The sequence below is a fragment of the Nerophis ophidion genome, linkage group LG07 (genome assembly GCF_033978795.1).
Source record: "Nerophis ophidion isolate RoL-2023_Sa linkage group LG07, RoL_Noph_v1.0, whole genome shotgun sequence".
In the NCBI taxonomy this organism is placed as follows: Eukaryota; Metazoa; Chordata; class Actinopteri; order Syngnathiformes; family Syngnathidae; genus Nerophis; species Nerophis ophidion.
In genome coordinates this window covers 39,405,159-39,428,391 of record NC_084617.1, presented here as the reverse complement: position 1 = coordinate 39,428,391, position 23,233 = coordinate 39,405,159, and the positions used below count along the sequence as shown (strand labels likewise).

Here is a 23,233-nt window from a genome sequence, read left to right as displayed (position 1 = left end):
AAGATCCCGAGCCCGGTATTGAACCCTGGACTGCTCAGGACCTTCTTATTGTGAGGCAGATGCACTAACCCCTGGCCCACCGTGCTGCCCCTAATCTAGTTCAATTAAAAATAATTTAAATCATGAAATAATCAATTAAATCATAAAACAATATGAAATTATGACATTGATAATTATTTAAATAAATAAACACTTCATTGATGTAATTAATTGAATCGTAAAATAATCAAAACCATGAAATAATTAAATCAATAATTCAATAATTAGATTAAATATTAAATAACTACATTTTATTTTTACATTAAATTAACTGACATGTTTAATAGCACATCTTTATATGTAATTTCAATCATGATTAAACATTCATATAATCAAATTATGAAGCAATTAAATTATCAAATATATTATTTTATCATTTAATCATGACATCAATAATAAATTAAATTATTAAATGCTTCATTAAATATTGGAATAATTAACTGAATCATGTATTAATCAAATCATGAAATCAATAATATATTAATGTGATTAGATAATAGTTCAACGTCACAATAATTAAATGTACTTTTACATTAAATCAATAGACACATTTATTAACACATCTATAAATTTATTTCCAATTATAGGTAATTAATCATAAATGATGCAATTAATTAAATTAGAACATAATTAATTAAACACTTCATTAAATATAGGAATAATTATTTGAATCTTAAAATAATGACAGAATTAAATCAAACAGTAACAATTACATAATTGAAATATTAAAATAAATGTATTTTTACATCAAATAAATTAAGGACACACTTAACACATTTTTGTTTTCAATTCCAAACACAATTAATAAATGACACATTTGAGTCATTATGTAAATATGTATTTATTCAGTTATTTTTGTCCAATTTGACCCTCTATAACGGTGTGTAGGCCCTCAGTGATTATTTGGAACCCTTCTTTTTCCAGGGTACATCATCAATGATTTAAATATAAAATACAAGTTGGTTGCAGAATTAGGAATTTATTTGGGATTTTTAAAGAGTCAAAATGATATATACAGACAATACGGACAAAAAATAAACATAAGTACAAAATATTTAAATATGGCACCATTTTTATTGTAACTTTTTTTCCAATGTCTGCAAGACGACCAGTACTGTCACCTTCAGACGAAAAAACAGTGCTTTGCAAGTTCAGATGATGCAGATAGTTGAGTAAAAGCAACAGGAAGTGTGTCTTAGTGAGACGCTCTCACAAAGTGGAGACCACACGGTGGAAATCAGATGTCCCAGACGTAAAAGCATTGGTCCGCCCCGACAGTAAACAGCTGGCGAGCATCAGGGTTTGAGGCCACGTGCAAGATACGGTTTGAATGACCTGGCAAAATTAAATTTCATGTTTGACATTTCATGCACAACACGTGCTAAATGATAGCAGTTCAAGGTGATCTACATGTATCTTTGGCACAACACAAAAATGCGACCTTATCTTAAATGTTTGCTGCAGCCTTGGTGATGCGAGCAAGTCGGCCCCCAAAAAGAAAGAACATATTTTAATGAGGAGGTCATCAGCAGCTGTTAAGCAGGCACAAGACATTAATACAAGGTTGATTATACATAGATGTTTTTAAAACTGACTTCTAAACAACGTTGCAAAAAACTTATATTTGTTGCTTGTTGGGAAAAGACCAAAATTCAATGGTAAAATCAACATCACAACCTGACATTGAATAAATGTCAAAAAGCATGTTGTTTCAACCATGTACTTATGTTGTAGAATATTGATGGGGAAATTACCACATTTTAATGGTCAAATCAACATCAGATCCCGACATTGAATAAACGTAGTCAAAAACCATGTTGTTTCAACGTTGTATTTGTGTTGTAGAATATTGGTTGAGAAAAGACCAAATTTCAATGGTCAAATCAACGTCAAAACCCAACATTGATTAAACGTTTTTTAAAAAAGCATTTTGTTTCAACATTGTATTTGTGTTGTAAAATATTTGTTGGGAAATTACCAAATTTCAATTTCAAATTTCAAGTCAACGTCAAAACCAGACATTGATTAAACGTTGTCAGAACTCTTGTTGTTTCAACGTTGTATGTGTGTTGTACAAACCCCGTTTCCGTATGAGTTGGGAAATTGTTTTAGATACAAACGGAATACAATGATTTGCAAATCCTTTTCAACCCATATTCAGTTGAATGTACTACAAAAGACAAGATATTTGATGTTCAAACTCATAAACTTTATTTATTTCTTTTTGCAAATAATAATTAACTTAGAATTTCATGGCTGCAACACGTGCCAAAGTAGTTGGGAAAGGGCATGTTCACCAGTGTGTTACATCACCTTTTCTTTTAACAACACTCAATAAACATTTGGGAACTGAGGAAACTAATTGTTGAAGATTTGAAAGTGGAATTCTTTCCCATTCTTGTTTTATGTAGAGCTTCAGTCGTTCAACAGTCCGGGGTCTCCGCTGTCGTATTTTACGCTTCATAATGCGCCACACATTTTCGATGGGAAACGGGTCAGGACTGCAGGCGGGCCAGGAAAGTACCGGCACTCTTGTTTTACGAAGCCACGCTGTTGTAACATGTGCTGAATGTGACTTGGCATTGTCTTGCTGAAATAAGCAGGGGCGTCCATGAAAAAGACAGCGCTTGGATGACAACATATGTTGTTTCAAAACCTGTATGTACCTTTCACCAATAATGGTGCCTTCACAGATGTGTAAGTTACCCATGCTTTGGGCACTAATGCACCCCCATACCATCACAGATGCTGGCTTTTGAACTTTGCGCCTTAACAATCCGGATGGTTCTTTTACTCTTTGTTTCTGAGGACACAAATGTCCACAGCTTCCAAAAACAATTTGAAATGTGGATTCGTCAGACCACAGAACACTTTTCCACTTTGCATCAGTCCATCTTAGATGATCTTGGGCCCAAAGGAGCCGGCGGCGTTTCTGAATGTTGTTGATAAAGGGCTTTCGCTTTGCATAGTAGAGTTTTAACTTGCACTTACAGATGTAGCGACCAACTGTATTTTGTGACAGTGGTTTTCTGAAGTGTTCCTGAGCCCATGTGGTGATATCCTTTAGAAATTGATGTCTGTTTTTGATACAGTGCCGTCTGAGGGACCGAAAGTCACGGTCATTCAATGTTTGTTTCCGGCCATGCCGCTTACGTGGAGTGATTTCTCCAGATTCTCTGAACCTTTTGATGATAGTATGGACCGTAGATGTTGAAATCCCAAAATTTCTTGCAATTCCAATTTCAGAAATGTTGTTCTTAAACTGTTTGACTCTTTGCTCATGCAGTTGTGGACAAAGGGGTGTACCTCGCCCCATCCTTTCTTGTGAAAGACTGAGCATTTTTTGGGAAGCTGTTTTTATACCCAATCATGGCACCCACCTGTTCCCAATTAGCCTGCACACCTGTGGGATGTTCCAAATCAGTATTTGATGAGCATTCCTCTATTTTATCAGTATTTATTGCCACCTTTACCAACTTCTTTGTCACGTGTTTCTGGCATCAAATTCTAAAGTTAATGATTATTTGCACACAAAAAAAGTGTTTATCAGTTTGAACATCCAATATGTTGTCTTTGTAGCATACTCAACTGAATATGGATTAAATATGATTTGCAAATTATTGTATTCCGTTTATATTTACATCTAACACAATTTCCCAACTCATATGGAAACGGGGTTTGTAGAATATTGGTTGAGAAATGACCAAATTTCAATGGTCAAATCAACATCAAGACCCAATATTGATTAAACGTTGACAAAAAAGCATGTGTTTTCAACGTTGTATTTGTGTTGTACAATATTTGTTGGAAAATGACCAAATTTCAGTGGTCAAATCAATGTCCCAACCCAACATTTATTAAACGTGGTCAACAAAGCATGTTTTTTAAACCTTGCTTTAGTGTTGTAGAGTATTGTTTGAGAAATGACAAAATTGGTAAAATCAACATCAGAACCCAACATTGATTAAATGTTGTCAAAAAAGGATGTTTGAATGTTTTATTTATATTGTAGAATATTGGTTGGAAATGACCAAATTTCAATGGTCAAATCAACGTCAGAACCCAAAATTGATTAAACGTTTTTCAAAAAACCACGTTGTTTCAACGTCAGGTTTGAGTTGCTCAACGTCAGGACCTAATTCAACAGGTTCTCAACGTTGTTTCAATGTCTTGTGCCTGCTGTGTTGGTTGTGGTTTGATACGAGGAGGATTACTGGCAAGCTGCAAATAACATCAGTCAAATCTTGTCGTTTTACAAGAATGCCGAAGAAAAAAATATAAACATTTCCCCAAAAATGTTAATTAATTTTTGCAGGGGGTAAATGTAAATTTAACAGGTAAATAAAGAATGTTATGAGTATAAAGTTGCTAAACATGATAATTTAGGAGAGAATCAAGTCAGTTTTAGGTGAGAATAAACTTTTCATATTGCAACATTTTTTTTCCACATTAATAAAGTTGAAATACTACAAGTTACAATTTGAAATTAGAGTCAAAGGTAAACATCATAATTTTACAAGACAAAAGTTATCATATGACAAAAATCCAAAAGTTATAAAAATGTGAAAACAGATTTTTTTTTTCACAATAAGTCTGAATATTACGAAAGAAAAGCAAATTTTAAACACGGTACAACATTTTTTTAAACTTTTTTTTACTAGCGTAACGATAATAAAAAATAACTACAGTGTTTGTTTGTTTGTTGTTCCATCCATCCATTTTCTACCGCTTGTCCCTATGGGGTCGCGGGGGGGTGCTGCAGCCCATCTCAGCTGCATTCGGGCAGAAGACGGAGTACACCCTGGACAAGTGGCCACCACATCGCAGGGCCAACACAGATAGACAGACACCATTCACACATTAAGGACCATTTAGTGTTTTTTTTGTTGTTGTTTAATATATTTATTCACTGTTATTGATGTTTTTGATATTGTTATTATTATAATTGATACTAATGTTATTATACGTTTGTTTGTCCTTTTTGTGTTGTGTTTATATTGTCTCTTTAATTGTTCTGTGGATTACTATTTGCAGTGTTCTATACATTATTCTTTTATTCGACCAACAATTTTTAAAATATTTTTACAAATCCAAACAAGATACATCTAATTTTAGGAGACTAAAAGTGCAAAAAAAAAAGGAGTACATTTTAAAATAATAAAGCTAAAACATATTTTTTTATTATCTGTATTTTAAATTATTTTGGGGGGCTTTTTAAGGGAAAATACTATATCCCTTTGGGTAAGAAAGCGTGCAAGTTTACTTCTGAGAATCAAACAAATATGTCTTGATTTTTACCAGCTAGATGGCATCTTGTCCTAAGTGAAGATAAGTCCCACTCCCAGCAGATGGCACTGTGAAGGGGGCGGCCGTGCCCCGTGAACAGGCATCTGGTGGCCTCCGTCCAGCAAAGACAGCATATCTGAAGTCGGAGTCACAACACACTAAAGTCTATTCTCTCACAGGGCTCAGTGCTTGTGTCAACTTTAGAGCACCTGGGAGTTGCTGTCCACAGAAGTCACACAAGTCGCTGACTCCGTGTCCCAAATCCGAAGCTTCCCGTCTTTCCATCCTCCACCTGTGGCGATCATCTTTCTCTGCCATGGACACCATCCCATTGCCTGAGAATTAACGCAATATTTTACGACATTACACACTGATCCTCCTGTACACTGTTTTGATGGACGCCGTCATCTTGACAGCGCTTGGTTGCTGCATTGTGGCGACTGTCTGATGTGACCCTGCGAGGCCCATGATGTCATCCCAAACATGCAAGAGGCCATCAGGAGACCCACTCGCCAGCCACTCGTCACCCGGTGACCACTGAAGGCTGCACACGCCCCCCTGCTGGACGACAGAGCCCACTGGAGGAGCTGGAGCCCGGGGGTCATGATGATGGATGTTTCCCAGGGCCGAGCCACTGCCAAAGCATAAAAACACAAATAGGGCAGTGAAGACACCTTCTCTGGAGTGATGAATCTTGCTTTTCTATCTGGCAATCTGATGGACAAGTCTGGGTTTGGAGGTTGTCCAGAGAACGGTACATTTCGGACTGCACTTTTTTGTGTGAAATCTGGTGGAGGAGGAATTATGGTGTGGTGTTGTTTTTCAGGAGTTGGGCTTGGCCCCTTTGTCCCAGTAAAAAGAACTTTGGTTGCTCCAGGATACCAAAACACTTTGGACAATTCCATGCTCCCAACGTTGTGGGAACAGTTTGGCGCGGGCCCCTTCCTCTTCCAACATGACTGTGTAACAATGCACAAAGCAAGGTCCATAAAGACATGGATGACAGTCTGGTGTGGATGAACTTGACTGGCCTGCAAAAAGTCCTGACCAGAACCTGATAGAACACCTTTGAGATGAATTAGAACGGAGACTGAGAGCCAGGCCTTCTTGACCAACATCAGTGTATGCCCTTTTGGAAGAATGGTCGAACATTCCTATAAACACACTCCGCAACCTTGTGGACAGCCTTCTCAGAAGTGCTGAAGCTGTATTAGCTGCAAAAGGTGGACCGACATCATATTGAACCCTATGGGTTAGGAATGGGATGGCACTTCAAGTTCATATGTAAGTCAAAGCAGGTGGCTTTTGGCAATATAGTGTATATATGGGGCAGCATGGTCAAAAAGGGGTTAGTGCATGTGCCTCACAATATGAAAGTCCTGGGGTCGATCCGTGATATGTGTATATATACATATATGTGTATATATACACATATACTGTATGTATGTATATACATATATATATACACTGTATATATATATATATATATATATTTATATATATATATATATATATATATATATATATATATATATATATATATATATATATATATATATATATATGTATATGTATTAGGGCTGCGAATCTTTGGGTGTCCCACGATTCGATTCAATATCGATTCTTGGGGTCACGATTCGATAATATATAGATTTTTTTCGATTCATATTCGAATCGATTTTTTCCCACACCCCAAATATATATATATTAGGGGTGCGCCTTATTTATGCATTAAATACAGAAATAGCACTCGTAACTGACATGGCGCATTTTAATACTGTGCGCCCTATGGTTGCGAAAATACGGTATAGTGGCTTCGATAACAGGAACCGGTTCTCAAAAAGGGATTTGAATCCATGGAATCGGTTCTTTACTTATCGAAGCATCGGGTGAACCTACTCCTGATGGTTAGTTTTACCATTTTATATGAAAACCGCACTTTAATAAACATAGCGCTATATCGCTAGCTTTTTAAGCACAATATGGTGATAGTAATGATAACTGTGATAATTTTTGTCACAATAACGGTGAAATATTCAAATTTTCCATCATTCTACAATGTCGCAGTTACTATCAAATGACTTCTCGCAGTTACCACAATAAATATTTCCGGGAAAGGCTTTGTTGTTATTTTACCTGCTGAGAAGCTGCTGTTTCCACGAGAGCGCTCGGACAACGGACAAGTGCGAGAGCAGAGTGCTCACCTTCTGTCTTTGTTCAACGTCCCACAACTAAGGTGTCAGAGGAAGACAATACTGATTCATCCACCATGACGCGTCCAACGGCAACCCCAGGTGTGTACCTGAACTTCCCCTCGCCTGGTGCCAATAGAGAGAACACGGCCATATTGGCTCCAACACAAACACGAGACGGTCTGGCGGCGGTCTCGGCCTGGTTCGGTAAGTGGGTCTAAGCGTCCTAGCAGATAGCGGGTTTCTGAATTCCAAATGTGAACGGAAGAGTCCAGAGCTAAGGCGACGAGGCCATTACAGCTGCAGTCAAGAAGATTTGTGTCTGCAAGGGAAGAAACAGGAAGTGACGGGAGGCATGTAGTGGGCTAACAAGGTTGGTAACTGTCAGTCTGTTTACTGTCAGTTTGTTAGGTACATGTAAGTATGGTATTGACGATGGGGTGTCCTGATCATATATAAGTAACTCTATCGGTCCGATATCAGCAAATTATCAGATGATATCTGTTTGCAGTTATTTGATATGAAAATGGTTATGAAACCTTTTTAAAACAAGTTCAGGTTACAAAAACTCCTCTTGGCTGCTGATGTTTAATGTATTCGCATCAAAAACGTCACAGGTTAAGGCCTACTTAAATGAGATTTTCTTATTCAAACGGGGATAGCAGGTCCATTCTATGTGTCATACATGATCATTTCGCGATATTGTCATATTTTTGCTGAAAGTTCGCAACTTTTGGTCGCTAATAAAAAAGCCTTGCCTTTACCGGAAGTAGCGGACGATGTGCGCATGACATCACGGGTTGTAGGGCTCCTCACATTGTTTACAACCATAGCCAGCAGCAGCTAGAGCTATTTGGATAGAGAAAGCGACAATTTCCCCATTAATTTGAGCGAGGATGAAAGATTTGTGGATGAGGAAATTTAGAGTGAAGGACTACAAAAAAAAAAAAGGCGATTGCAAAGGGAGCGATTCAGATGTTTCTAGACACATTTACTAGGATAATTCTGCAAAATCCCTTATCTGCTATTGTGTTGCTAGTGTTTTAGTGAGATTAAATAGTAATTGAAAGTCGGAGGGGTGTGGCCACGGGTGTGTTGACGCCAGAGTCTCTGAGGGAAGTCACGGCAGCTGCAGCAGAACGGAAGCTCCGCTGATGTCTCCGGTAAGAGGCGACTTATTACCACAATTTTCTCACCAAAACTGACATGTAGTCGGTATCCATGTTTGCTTGACCGCTCTGATCCATAGTAAAGCTTCATCTTCGGGAATTTTAAAAAAGGAAACACCGGCTGTGTTTTTGTGGCTAAAGGCTAAAAGCTTCCCACCTCCATCTTTCTACTTTATAATTGAACAAATTGCAAAAGATTCAGCAACACAGATGTCCAGAATACTGTGTAATTATGCGATTAAAGCAGACTACTTATAGCTTGGATCAGGCTGCAAAATAATGTCTGCTACAACCGGTGACGTCAAACGCACGCGTCATCATATGCGTCATCATACTGCGACGTTTTCAACACGACACTTCGCGGGAAATACAAAATTGCAATTTAGTAAACTAAAAAGGCCGTATTGGCATGTGTTGCAATGTTAATATTTAATCATTGATGTATAAACTATCAGACTGCGTGGTCGGTTGTAGTGGGTTTCAGTAGGCCTTTAAAGTTTGAAAAAGTAATCTTAAAAAAATAAATGCAATGATTAAGTAAAACACATTTTTTAATCTATTCTTGAAAATTATGAATCAGTTTAGAATGAATAAATATAGATTTTTTTTCAGCACTTTTAATGAAAAGCCTATATACGCTTTATTATGTTTTTTAATACCTGTTTTATGGTTTAATGCCCCTTTTTACATGAACTTAAAACATAAAAACTGGAAAATGAAAAAATACAAAATGTTTTCTGGTAGGTGGTTTGCTAAAACACATAATCCTGATAACTTGGAAGGAGAGAATTACATTTAAAGTAGGGGTGTTCCCATCCGATATTGATACTGTGTAGCTTCAATAAAAACAAGTACTGGATGATGTCGGCCTGCATCAAAATTCTCCTACGTTAGCTCTGAATGATACAAGCAGTCCTGCAGCATGTTTACATTGTACTAAGCTGGGCAGCCAGGTAACATCTAGATGTCCTCCAATAAGCACACAAGATTGCTCTTTTCTTCTATTTTAGTCATTTACAAATGGTAAACATTTTTGATTTTATCATATATATATATATATATATATATATATAAATACATACATACATATATATATACACATACATATACAGTGTATATATATATATGTATGTGTGTGTATATATATACAGTATATATGTGTGTGTGTGTGTGTGTGTGTGTGTGTGTAATCAAAAAACACAGGTCGAGATGTGGAAAAAGTCCCTTGTACCAAATGTGATGAGTACTCACTCGAGATGTCCTTGTTGTTGAGAGTGGTAGACAGACAACATGGGGGCGTGGGGGCAGGGGTGTTCTTGTGAGTTGTGTGGGATATGAGACTTGGTCAGGGTTAAATTCCAGGACAATTGGACAGGCAACACATCTTCAGTAGTGTGCCCTTGCATTATTGGGTGTTTCGGCCTTCAAACACTATACACCCTCCGCAAAGGTGGCCCGCCGAAGGAGGATCTGTCCTCAGTTTGTGTCCCGTGCTCAACTGTTCCTGAAATTCACCCTGTTACACTGCTGTTTTCGGGGCCCAACTGGGGTCTTTCCGCTTGAGCCAAAACCACTGGCTGCTTCTTTCAGCTGCCTCTGAGGCTGCTCTGATGGTTCGCTGCAGAGCCTGACCGTGGCTGCCGAGTTCCCTCACCAGTCTGATGGTAGACGACGCCACAAATCCTCTGCATCCCACTTCAGCTGGGATTTGGTGTTCCAGCAACGCTGCATCGCTTCTTCCGCTAGCTCTGAGTAGCGCAGCTTCTTGCGTTCGTAGGCCTCCTCCACAGAGTTCTCCCATTGGACTGTAAGCTCTATGATTAAGCAGTCTTCACCGAAGGGGACCAGAGCACCAAGTCTGGCCTGATGTTGGTTAAAGCAATCTCAGGTGGGAAAACTAGCTGCTTGCTGATGTCTGCCTGCATCTTCTAGTCGCGGGCTATGTATGCATGCTCTCCAGGGCTGATGCCAAGCTCTTGAGGACCTGGTTGTGCCGCCAGGTGTATCTCCCCTGCGTGAGGCTCGTCTTGCATCCTGTCATGATGTGTCTGAGGGTTGCTGGGGTTGGGCAGAGGGCACAGATTGGATCCTCGCCGTACCACTGATGGAGATTTTTTGGTGATGGGAGCACATCATACGTTGCTCTGATGATAAAGCTGATTTTACTTGCTTCCATCTGCCATAGCTCCTTCCAGCTTATCTTTCTCATCTCCACTCCTTCCCACTGCATCCATTGCCCCTGTTTGGCGAGAGGGACAGCCTTCGCATTCCTGGCGACGCACCTCCTCCACCACCAGCGTCCTCCGCTCTGATGTTGTAGCATTTTTCCAGGATGGTTCTCTTGCAGTCACGCCAAAGCCTGCTCTTCCCTGTTGGACCTTTCCCAAGATATCTTTGTGCCTCAGGGCTGCTGTAGCTTGCTGCACCGCATCGGATGATGTCCACCTCCGCCCAGGTACTAGGGGCGGTGCAACAGGTCTTGTCTCTGGAGTCCTTCAGTGTCATCTGGAGTCTAACTTTGGAACACTTGTATTACTCAGTTAGACTAGTGAGAGGTAACTCCAGGATCCTTTTGCCATAGAGGCCAATGTTACATAGACATTGTGGAATGCCAAGCCACTTTTTTGCATATGAAGTGATGGTTCGCTCCATCTTCTCCACAGTGGTTACTGGGACTTCATACACAGTGAGTGGCCACATTGTCCATGGGAGGAGTCCAAATTTTGGGCACCGAAACTTCAGTTTCCCTGGCAATAGAGTTTTGTCGATGTTATCCAGGCTCTTTGCGATCTCTTGCCTTAGTTGTTCTACTTGATGTTTGTCCTTGAGGCTTGCGTTGTACCATCTGCCCAGGCTTTTGACAGGCTGCTGAGACATTGTTGGAATTGGGTTTTCGCCGATGCAGAACCTTGAGTCTCAGCACTCCCTTGATTATGGAGATGCTTCGAGATTTGCTAGGCTTGAATTTCATTCGGGCCCACTCGATGGTCTCCTGCAGCTTTCCAAGTAGGCGCTTAATGCATGCTGCAGTAGTGGAGCTTTCCAAGTAGGCGCTTAATGCATGCTGCAGTAGTGGTTAGTGTTGTCATGTCACCCATGTATGCACTGATAGGTGGAAGACGGAGCCCAGCCCTGGTTTGTTCTCCACCCACCACCCACCACCCACCTTAAGGCCCTCATGACTTCCATGGCCATTGTGAAAATCAAGGATGAGACTGTGCAGCCTGCCATGATGCCTACTTCCAAGTGCTGCCATGTTGTAGTGAAGTTGGCTGTTGTGAAGCACAGCTGCAGGTCTTGGAAGTAGTTCTTGACCAGTGTGGTGATGGGTTCTGGTACAAGGAAGAAGCTAAAAGATATGCGCATATATATATATATATATATATATATATATATATATATATATATATATATATATATATATATATATATATATATATATATATATATATATATATATATATATATATATATATATATATATATATATATATATTCACACACACACACACTTTTTTTTTATTGTTGATGTAGATGCCCATATCCAAATTACAGATTTTACTTAAAAAGAGAAGTTGGATAATTCTCTCGTTGCCTTATTTGTATTTGACCTGATTAAATGTTTGGGTAGCATTTTGTTAAACAAAACCAGTTTTTTATTAAGTAATATAAAAAATAATATCACAGCTGTTTGTCTATTTTATGGAAGAATGTAGTTAATCATAGAACTGTCACCCGATGTTATTAAAAAAGTATTGATAATAAATCGAGAATCGTTTCGAATTGAGAATCGATTCCGAATCGAATTGCTACCCCCAAGAATTGAATCGAATTGAATCTTGTGGTGCTCAAAGATTTACGGCGGCCCTAGTAAACATGTTAGGGTATTGGCTACTCGGAGCGAGCAGCTGCACAACAGCTAAGCACATAATAGCACACAAGCTAGAGTCCTTCATTGAACAATATTGCAGTCTAAAACACAGCAATTGTCAAAGTATAAAATAATTAAATCGTATATTACTTACAAGTACAAAGTCTCAACTGTGGCCCCTAGGTTTTGGCAAAAAAAACAAATTACCACTCCGCTTCAATTTAAAGATAGCATACGTCTGTCACAAAGTTAGTTTTTTTGTATACCTACCACTGTTCTCTGAGTAATATCACTTGATCAAACTTTTTCTAACATTCCACAAGACAAAATAATAAAAGTGTGTATTATGATTTGTGCTGATATTGTGTCTAATTAATATGAGTATTGATCAATACAAAAGGCTACAATATCTGTATTGTATCACAATCTGGTCTACCAGAGAATAAGAGGAAAAAGCAGGAAGGGATCATTGTTGCCAACTTAGCAACTTTATCGCTATATGTTTTTTTTTTAAAAGCTTTATCTCTCGATTTTTGAAAGGAACACAAAAAACACTCTTGTTGACGAGCAGTGGGTCGTGCTGTGGGCTGTTCAATTGTGCAAATTACACGATAAAGTAATTAACCTCACAACCCTAACTGTCTCCCACAGCCACAAATAGATTACAGTCCTGTTGGAAAGACTGACTCGTTGGCTTAGCAGCACAGGTATATTCTTACAGTAGTCGTTTACCAGGGATGGCGCGGTCAACCTTAGTGCTGACTTTCCTTGTGCACTCGTCAAAGACGTGTTCAGAACACAAAATGGCTTAGGATCAATTTGACTTTCTGCATGATCTGCGGGAAAAAAATGTATGTGTATGTTATTAGTCGAGTAAAGTCTTTAATTATTGCGTGTTTTAGAAATGTGTAAATACCAGTTGACTGTTTATCTTCATGAACATCCCAAATCCATTCCTGCAAAGTAAAAAAAAAAAAAGTATAAACATACAAACCCCGTTTCCATATGAGTTGGGAAATTGTGTTAGACGTAAATATGAACAGAATACAATGATTTGAAAATCCTTTTCAACCCATATTCAGTTGAATATGCTACAAAGACAACATATTTGATGTTCAAACTGATAAACATTTTTTTTTTTGCAAATAATCATTAACTTTAGAATTTGATGCCAGCAACACGTGACAAAGAAGTTGGGAAAGGTGGCAATAAATGCTGATAAAGTTGAGAAATGCTCATCAAACACTTATTTGGAACATCCCACAGGTGTGCAGGCTAATTGGGAACAGGTGGGTGCCATGATTGGGTATAAAAGCAGCTTCCATGAAATGCTAAGTAATTCACAAACAAGGATGGGGCGAGGGTCAACAATTTGTAAGCAAATTGTCAAACAGTTTTAGAACAACATTTCTCAACGAGCTATTGCAAGGAATTTAGGGAATTTACCATCTACGGTCCGTAAAATCATCAAAAGGTTCAGAGAATCTGGAGAAATCACTGCACGTAAGTGATGATATACGGACCTTTGACCCCTCAGGCGGTACTGCATGAAAAACCAACATCAGTGTGTAAAGGATATTACCACATGGGCTCGGGAACACTTCATAAAACCACTGTCAGTAACTGCAAGTGATTGCAACATCTGTAAGTGCAAGTTAAAACTCTGCTATGCAAAACAAAACCCATTTATCAACAACAACAAGGAACGCCGATGGCTTCAATGGGCCCGAGCTCATCCAAGATGGACCGATGCAAAGTGGAAAAGTGTTCTGTGGTCTGAAAAGTCCACATTTCAAATTATATTTGGAAATTGTGGATGTGGTGTCTTCCGGAACAAAGAGGAAAATAACAATCCGGATTGTTATAGGCGCAAAGTTCAAAAGCCAGCATCTGTGATGGTATGGGGGTGCATTAATGCCCAAGGCATGGGTAACTTACACATCTTAACTTACACATACAGGTTTTGTAGCAACATATGTTGTCCTCCAAGCAACATTATCATGGACGCCCCTGCTTATTTCAGCAAGACAATGCCAAGCCACGTGTTACAACAGCGTGGTTTCGCAGTAAAAGAGTGCGTTTACTTTCCTGGCCCGCCTGCAGTCCAGCCCACAGCGTGGTTTCGCAGTAAAAGAGTGCGTTTACTTTCCTGGCCCGCCTGCAGTCCAGCCCTGTGTCCCATCGAAAATATGTGGCACATTATTAAGCGTAAAATATGACAGCCTAGACCCCGGACTGTTGAACGACTAAAGCTCTACATAAAACAAGAATGAGAAAGAATTCCACTTTCAAAGCTTCAACAATTAGTTTCCTCAGTTCCCAAACGTTTATTGAGTGTTGTTAAAAGAAAAGGTGATGTAACACAGTGGTGAACATGCCCTTTCCCAACTACTTTGGCAAGTCTTGCAGCCATGAAATTCTAAGTTAATTATTATTTGCAAAAAAAAAATAAAGTTTATGAGTTTGGACATCAAATATCTTTTCTCTGTAGTGCATTCAATTGAATATGGGTTGAAAAGGATTTGCAAATCATTATATCTACATTTAACACAATTTCCCAACTCATATGGAAACGGGGTTTGTATATATTATACACACACATACATATACACACACACACACACACTCATGTACTTTATATATATATATATATATATATATATATATATATATATATATATATATATATATATATATACACACACACATATATATATACATATATATATACACATATATATATTGACACATACACTTACATATATATATAAATATATACATACATATATGTGTGTGTGTATATATATATATATATATATATATATATATATACACACACACACATATATATATATATACATATATATATATATATATATATATATATATATATATATATATATATATATATATATATATATATATATGTATATATATAAGTGACGTGCTGTCAGGGGAGGCAAGTGAGGCAGTGCCTCACCTGTCACCAGGTGGCTAAACCATGAGATGTTCCAAAACTAAGTAAGAAAATAAAATAAGTTTTAATATTTATCTTTTGGTTTATGCTTTCTGTGATTTTGGCGTGGTTTCTGTATATTTTGATAATTTCATGGTCAAAATCGTGGAAATGCCATGTTTCCTGATTAAAACAATGCAGCAGATGAGAAGTGAGGCAGACACAGGCTGTGCCTACACGGCTACACACAGTGTGTGTTGGGCGTGTGCGTACGAGGGGGCGCATGCTTGTTGCCACGGGGAACAGGCAGGCCATGAGGCAGCAAGTAACTCTGACAGTTGAACCCCAAATATCACAGTGTGGTGTTCATCACTATCACAACTACAAACATATTAGAGGTAAATACTGGAAGTGGACCCACACAGTTGATGTGAGGGATACATTTTATACCAAGGGTCTAATTGTTGATTAAATATTTTCTTGATAATCAATAACGTCCAAAGAAACAAAATAAATACACTACCTTCTGCTCTAGTCTCTGGTGGGAGAGTCCAGCTCCAGTCTTTGGCAGACCGCGTCAAACTCAAAGTTGGGCTTACAGCGACGCCCAGTGGTGAAAGGTGTACTTGCAGCAGGACTCTGGCAGCTGTGTTTGTGGATGAGCTGCATCCGAAAGCGTTGGTATGGCGTCACACATGCCTCATTTTCACGCAGTAAAAAATTCAACATGCATACAATAAACACACTCAAGTGAGTCCATAATATCCCAAAGCAAAACATTTTGTTTGCATGATGTCAAACTCATAAAAACACACAAATATACAAACCCCGTTTCCATATGAGTTGGGAAATTGTGATAGATGTAAATATAAACGGAATACAATGATTTGCAAATAATTTTCAACCCATATTCAGCTGAATATACTACAAAGCAGGGGCGTCACTAGACCTAATACTGTACTGGGGCACACCTGGGGCACAAATAATTCATGTGAGCGTGCAAAGCGCGCAAGCAAAAACATTTTTAGCACTTATTTATCATAAAAAATACATAAATAGTGCTTTAAACTATGAAATCATATCAGATTATGTTGTATGGATCTTTGATTAACCACCTGAAATTAACTAATGCATTTGACCTACTTGTGCACTTTTTTACTTCAGACTTCTAAACTGCTACTGGTAAAAGCAAAAAGGAAGAGCAATGGATCTTTTTGAAATATTTATTGCAGTAATCATCTGCAAATATAACATCTACAAAAGTAAAACAAAAGATAAAGCACCCCTACATCTCTGGGTTCCTTTATATTATTTAATTTCCATTTATGGCAATGTAGCTAGTCCTATTTCAGATACACAAAACTAGAAAATATACATAAAACAACAAAGTCACAGTAGTAGAAAAAATTAACAACTGTTGTGTGTCTGTTCAGGGAATCATTTTCTGAGAAGTAAACTGTAACGTCTCGTTTTCATTTTTGCAAAGTGGTCAATCACTCTGGACAGACATTAAAATATTACAGTAACTGTTATACAGTTGACCAGTGGTTCCCAACTGCTGGGTCGTGACATAAAAGTGGATTGTGTGTCATTTTCAGTGAGTCGCAGTCAGATGTGTGCATGAAAAAAAAATAAAAAGTTTAGGGCGAAAAAAATCTAATTGTGGCAACAAAACCAGATAATTTTAGCCATTTTTCTAGTGACTATTAGTGAGTATTTTAGCAAAACGCAAACCGACTAACAAGTTGGAGGAGGACTCAGGACAGACATGGGAATATATTTTTTCAAATCTAAATGGGGCAACAAAACCTGATATTTTCAGCTATCTTTCTGAAAACAAATACTGAAATGTTACTATTTTTTCAGGAAACAAAACCAGATGCGTTAGCTGTAGCCATTTTTGTGGTGACAAAACAAGATTATTTTAGTCAAAGTCACACCGATTAACAAGACAAGTCTACTGTGCTATTTTTCTGTGAAATAAACTTGAATGATTTAAAAATTTGGCTCACGACTTGATGATATGGAAAACATTTTTTCTTCCTGAAGATAAACCATTTGAGAAGCACTCAACTCACACATGCTTACTCCAAGTCATCATTGATGCAGAACCAGCAGACAATAACCAACATTATGTTTCATGTTCATTGGAAATTTCCCCGACAGCTCGTACAGCAAATGAATATGTTTGTCTTGATACAAGGAAGAACGTTAGCTAACTTAGCATCAACTTAAGACAATGATGTTGCCTAGCTAGCTAGGACTTCACTTACATCTCTCATTCCTCTGCTTCTTCTCTGCTGCGGGCGAATAACTTTTTTAAATCCATCTAGGAGTTACAGTTTGAGTCAAATCAAAATCAAAATAATGTAATTAACAAATTGTTGTTGGCGAACGTCACCTACCTCACGCAGTGATTCTCATCCCCTCTCTCCCTCCCTCTTTCTCTCAACTGAAGTCTCGATCCACACGTGAATAAATTACCATATTAATTAGCCATGTGCTCATCGTTACGTGGAGTGAATACAGTAGCAATCAATTACCATACTAAGTAGTATGTGCGCTGTTGTCTATGTTATGTAGACTTAAAACTCTGAAGCGTTTTTTTTTTTATTGGTGAAAGTTTTACTGGGGCACTGCAGATCAACAGTGGGGCACGTGCCCCAGTGAAATCTGTCTGGCGACGCTCCTGCTACAAAGACAACATATTTGATGTTCAAACTGATTAAACATTTGTGTTTTTGCAAACAATCATTAACTTTAGAAATTGATACCAGCAACATGTGACAAAGAAGTTAGGAAAGGTGGCAATAAATACTGATAAAGTTGAGAAATTCTCATCAAACATTTATTTGGAACTTCACACAGGTGTGCAGGCTAATTGGGAACAGGTGGGTGCAATGATTGGGTATAAAAGTACCTTCCATGAAATGCTAAGTAATTCACAAACAAGGATGGGGCTAGGGTCACCAATTTGTAAGCAAATTGTCAAACAGTTTTAGAACAACATTTCTCAACGAGCTCTTGCAAGGAATTTAGGGATTTTACCATCTACGGTCCGTAAAATCATCAAAAGGTTCAGAGAATCTGGAGAAATCACTGCACGTAAGCGATGATATTACGGACCTTTGATTCCTCAGGCGGTACTGCATCAAAAACCAACATCAGTGTGTAAAGGATATCACCACATGGGCTCAGGAACACTTTATAAAACCATTGTCAGTAACTACAGTTGGTCGCTACATCTGTAAGTGCTAGTTAAAACTCTACTATGAAAAGCGAAAGCCATTTATCAACAACACCGAGGAACGCCGCCGGCTTCGCTGGGCCTGAGCTCATCTAAGATGAACTGATGCAAAGTGGAAAAGTGTTCTGTGGTCTGACGAGTCCACATTTCAAATTATATTTGGAAACTGTGGACGTGGTGTCCTCCGGAACAAAGAGGAAAATAACCATCCGGATTGTTATAGGCGCAAAGTTCAAAAGCCAGCAATTCTGTGATGGTATGGGGATGTATTAGAGCCCAAGGCATGGGTAACTTACACATCTGTGAAGGCAACAATAATGCTGAACGGTCCATACAGGTTTTGGAGCAACATATGTTGTCATCCAAGCAACGTTATCATGGATGCCCCTGCTAATTTCAGCAAAACAATGCCAAGCCATGTGTTACAACAGCGTGGCTTCGTAGTAAAAGAGTGCGGGTACTTTCCTGGCCCGCCTGCAGTCCAGACCTGTCTCCCATTGAAAATGTGTGGCGCATTATGAAGCGTAAAATACGACAACAAGACTGTTGAACAACTTAAGCTGTAAATCAAGCAAGAATGGTAAATAATTCCACTTTCAAAGCTTCAACAATTAGTTTCCACAGTTCCCAAATGTTTATTTAGTGATGTTAAAAGAAAATGTGATGTAACACAGTGGTGAACATGCCCTTTCCCAACTACTTTGGCACGTGTTGCAGCCAATAAATTCTAAGTGAATTATTATTTGCAAAAAAAAATAAAGTTTATGAGTTCGAACATCAAATATCTTGCCTTTGTAGTGTATTCAATTGAATATGGGTTGAAAAGGATTTGCAAATCATTGTATTCCGTTTATATTTACATCTAAAACAATTTCCCAACTCATATGGAAACGGGGTATGTAAATATACCACTAACTAATTACTGCAATTACAGTAGCCTACTTGCCATTTAAGTCTCTGGGGGCATTTTGCACCATTCCCTTTTTTTTTTATTTCAACATTAAAATAATAATCTCCGTTCCTAAAAAAAAAAGCTTAAAATATGGCACAACATTAGAAAAAAAAAAAAACCTATGCAAATACCGACACATTTGTCCTTCGCACCAAAAAATGTTTTACTGAAAATACCATTTATTATCATGTATCTTAAGTTTAGTGTTACTTAACCCATTGTTGGGCGAGCGCCCCCTTGAGGGCCGTCAAGAAATATATGTTTCTCAGCTGTTGTCCTTACGGGCAGCAGCAGGTACTCAGTTGTAATATACCTTTCCACCATTGATGGCAGTAATGACAATATTAAACAAACAGAAGAAGTCTGGAGTTTCTTAAGCGCTTAAGCGCAAAAATTATGACTAAAGTAGTGAAGCTCCATATTCATCCATCCATGTTCTACCGCTTGTCCCTTTTGGGGTCGCGGGTGGTGCTGGAGCCTATATTCATATGCACTCAAATTGTATTGACAGTTTAAGAAACATACTGTATATACTATTATTAATTATTAATTTACATAGAATGTATTTATTTTAGCACAGAGTTATTGCATGTCAGTTAACATATTTAAATATGTTTTTGAAATGTCAGGTAAATCGATGCGTTTTATATCCTTTCTTTTACAGACTAATAACAATGTTAATAAGTTAGTTGATGTATGTCCTTTTTTTCTTTTCTTTAATGATAATAATTAGTGTTATGCAGAGGAGTACTTTTAGCAATTTTAGAAACAAACAATACTATTTATAGTCAGGGCGGAGAGTGAGGCGGGCACAAAATGTTTTCATCTTCATCGGGGAGGCGTAACAAAAAAATAATTAAGAAGCACTGCTCTAAAGTAACAGTACTTTTGCTTGAGTGCAATTTTTGGCTCTGCTGGCGACCAAAAGTCATCTGGGATAGGCTCCAGCTCAACCTTGATCACACTGAGGATAATAAGAATAACAAATTATCTATTTGTTTAGAGTGGGTACAAAATAATATATATATTTACAGCACTTTTAAATAAGCTTATATTTCTGTGTGGTCTGGGTCAAAGGTAAAGGTTTAAAATAATTTACATTTATGAAATACAATAGTGCAATTGATTAACATACAACACGCTTCCGGTTGTAGTCTTATTTTGGAGAGTGGCTGGCACACAGGTTCCGGTGTTTTCTCCCTAGTTTAACTCACCCTTACCCCTCGGATTGGTATTTTCCCCCTCCAAGATGGAGGCCTTAGGGGGCTACCCTGCCAAGTCCTCCGGACCCAAAGTGAAGAAGTTGACGGTTCTGCTGAGCATGACGGTCGGCGTGGGCTGCTTGTTCTTACTACAAACACAACTGGTCAAGCCCCGAAAACCGAATGACTTTTATTCCTTCGAGGTGAAGGACACCAAAGGCAGGACTGTCTCTCTGGCGAAGTACCGAGGAAAAGTAAGTCCACATCATCAAGTGGCGTTGCGACGTCCGAGCAAACATTTACTTGCGTTTGCTTCAAGCATTGTTAAATAGAATAAATATGAAATATGCATTTAAGAGTGATGCTAAAGAGTTTCCCTCCATGCAGGCTTCTCTGGTTGTAAACGTGGCGAGTCACAGCGAGCAGACTGAGACTGCGTACAGGTCACTTCAGGAGCTCCACAGGGAGCTGGGAACGTCTCACTTCAACGTCCTGGCCTTCCCTTGTGGACAGTTTGGCGACACCGAGCCCGGAACTAGCCGGGAAATCGAGGCCTTGGCTAAGTCCACATACGGTGTGACGTTCCCCTTCTTTGGCAAAATTAAAATAATGGGCTCTGAGGCGGAACCGGCCTTCACATTCCTGACAGGTAGGAGCACTTGAAAGCACCATGGAAATGGCTGTGTTTTGATTATTGTGTTAGTGTTATTTTTAGTGCTGTCAAATAATAATTATTTTTAAATCTGATTAGTGCCTGAGTTTTCATTTGGATTAATCGTGAATAAGCGTAGGTTGTTACCCGCTTGCATAATTTAAATTAACTTAAAAATTACCTCATATTTGGACATAATGCAATTGTATATACAGGAACTTTTTTATAGTGTTTGACTTGAATTTATTTTCACCAAACTTATTCTAAACAGTTTTATCTAAAGTCCTGTGCAGTTAAAAAAATTGTGCGATTAATATTGCATGATTATTGCAATATTTTTGCGTGATTAATAACATGAGTTAACTTGTTATTTTGACAACCCTAATTAATTTTACTTTTAATAGTGTTGCTTTTATGGTGAACTCGTCTGAAGAAATCGGTTTAAAGACTAATATATGATATCTTATTAAGAGAGATAGGTTATGGAGAGAAATGTGTCTTTTTATGCAACCAAACCAAAATAAAGATTTGCAAACAAAAAAAATGGATTTGCAACCCAAAAAGATGTACAAACCAAAAATGATCTGAAATTAAACATGTGTGTGTATATATATATATATATATATATATATATATATATATATATATATATATATATATATATATATATATATATATATATATATATATATATATATATATATATATAATTTTTATTTTATTTTATTTTTTTTTATAAATAAGCAATACATTTCGGTTGCAAATTTTTGGGGGTGAGGGGTCACAAATATTTTTGGTTGGAAATATTTTTGTTGCAAATTTATTTCTGACTAATGAAAAGGCTTCTAACATATTGTCCACAGTCTAATTCACGTGGCTCCACTTCCACAGCGTCCTCTCCCCGTCATTTTTGTTGCACCGGTAGTTTTTAACACCTCCTTAGCGAGTCTACTGACAGATGTAATGTACAATTGTATGCTAGTTTATATTAGAAATGGCAACAATGGAGGATGAATGCCCCACAACAAGAGGATAGAGAAAAAGAACGAGTTTATTTACTACCACACAGACAACAATGGCAGATCTGCCCACAAATCACTTTGGGTAAAGGTCTATAGATAATTCGCTGACCTCAATTAAACAGGTGTCATCCTGCAGTCTACATGTATCTCTTATGTGTGGCTGCTATCTACTGGTCAGACTTACCATAACACCATGTACCAAATTAAATTGCTTCAAGGTCGGTAAGCACGGCCAGAATTAATCCGTACATTAGGCACACCGGGTTAAAAGGCACGCTGTCAAATTTTGAGAAAATTTACCTGCGCCTTATAGTCTGAAAAATATGGAATGTGTGTGTGTATACAAATCCCGTTTCCATATGAGTTGGGAAACTGCGTTAAATGTAAATATAAAAGGAATACAATGATTTGCAAATAATTTTCAACCCATATTCAGCTGAATATACTACAAAAACAACATATTTGATGTTCAAACTGATAAACATTTGTGTTTTTGCAAACAATCATTAACTTTAGAAATTGATACCAGCAACTCGTGACAAAGAAGTTAGGAAAGGTGGCAATAAATACTGATAAAGTTGAGAAATTGTCATCAAACATTTATTTGGAACTTCACACAGGTGTGCAGGCCAATTGGGAACAGGT

General features: G+C 37.9%; 2 protein-coding genes across 2 annotated transcripts in view; one reads left to right on the top strand and one right to left on the bottom strand.

The window, feature by feature from the left end:
* Window positions 1-1,002: 1,002 nt before the first annotated feature.
* On the bottom strand, window positions 1,003-16,182 carry LOC133556906 (cell division cycle protein 20 homolog). Its single transcript, XM_061907257.1, has 12 exons — window positions 16,059-16,182; window positions 11,853-12,018; window positions 11,418-11,594; window positions 10,969-11,144; window positions 10,636-10,787; window positions 10,376-10,549; window positions 7,624-7,882; window positions 7,462-7,558; window positions 5,713-5,959; window positions 5,535-5,660; window positions 5,338-5,461; window positions 1,003-1,374 (listed from the first exon to the last, which is right to left on the bottom strand). The coding sequence occupies exons 1-12, from the start codon at window positions 16,180-16,182 to the stop codon at window positions 1,277-1,279; spliced, it is 1,920 nt and encodes a 639-aa protein (XP_061763241.1). The 3' UTR covers window positions 1,003-1,276.
* Window positions 16,183-20,889: 4,707 nt separating this feature from the next.
* The window catches only part of gpx8 (glutathione peroxidase 8 (putative)), a 12,811-nt gene continuing 10,467 nt past the window's right edge, over window positions 20,890-23,233 (top strand). The window contains exons 1-2 of the mRNA XM_061906145.1: window positions 20,890-21,168; window positions 21,302-21,563. Of these exons, the coding sequence (XP_061762129.1) occupies window positions 20,962-21,168; window positions 21,302-21,563 (469 nt within the window). The 5' untranslated portion in view covers window positions 20,890-20,961. The remainder of the gene's footprint in view (window positions 21,169-21,301; window positions 21,564-23,233) is intronic.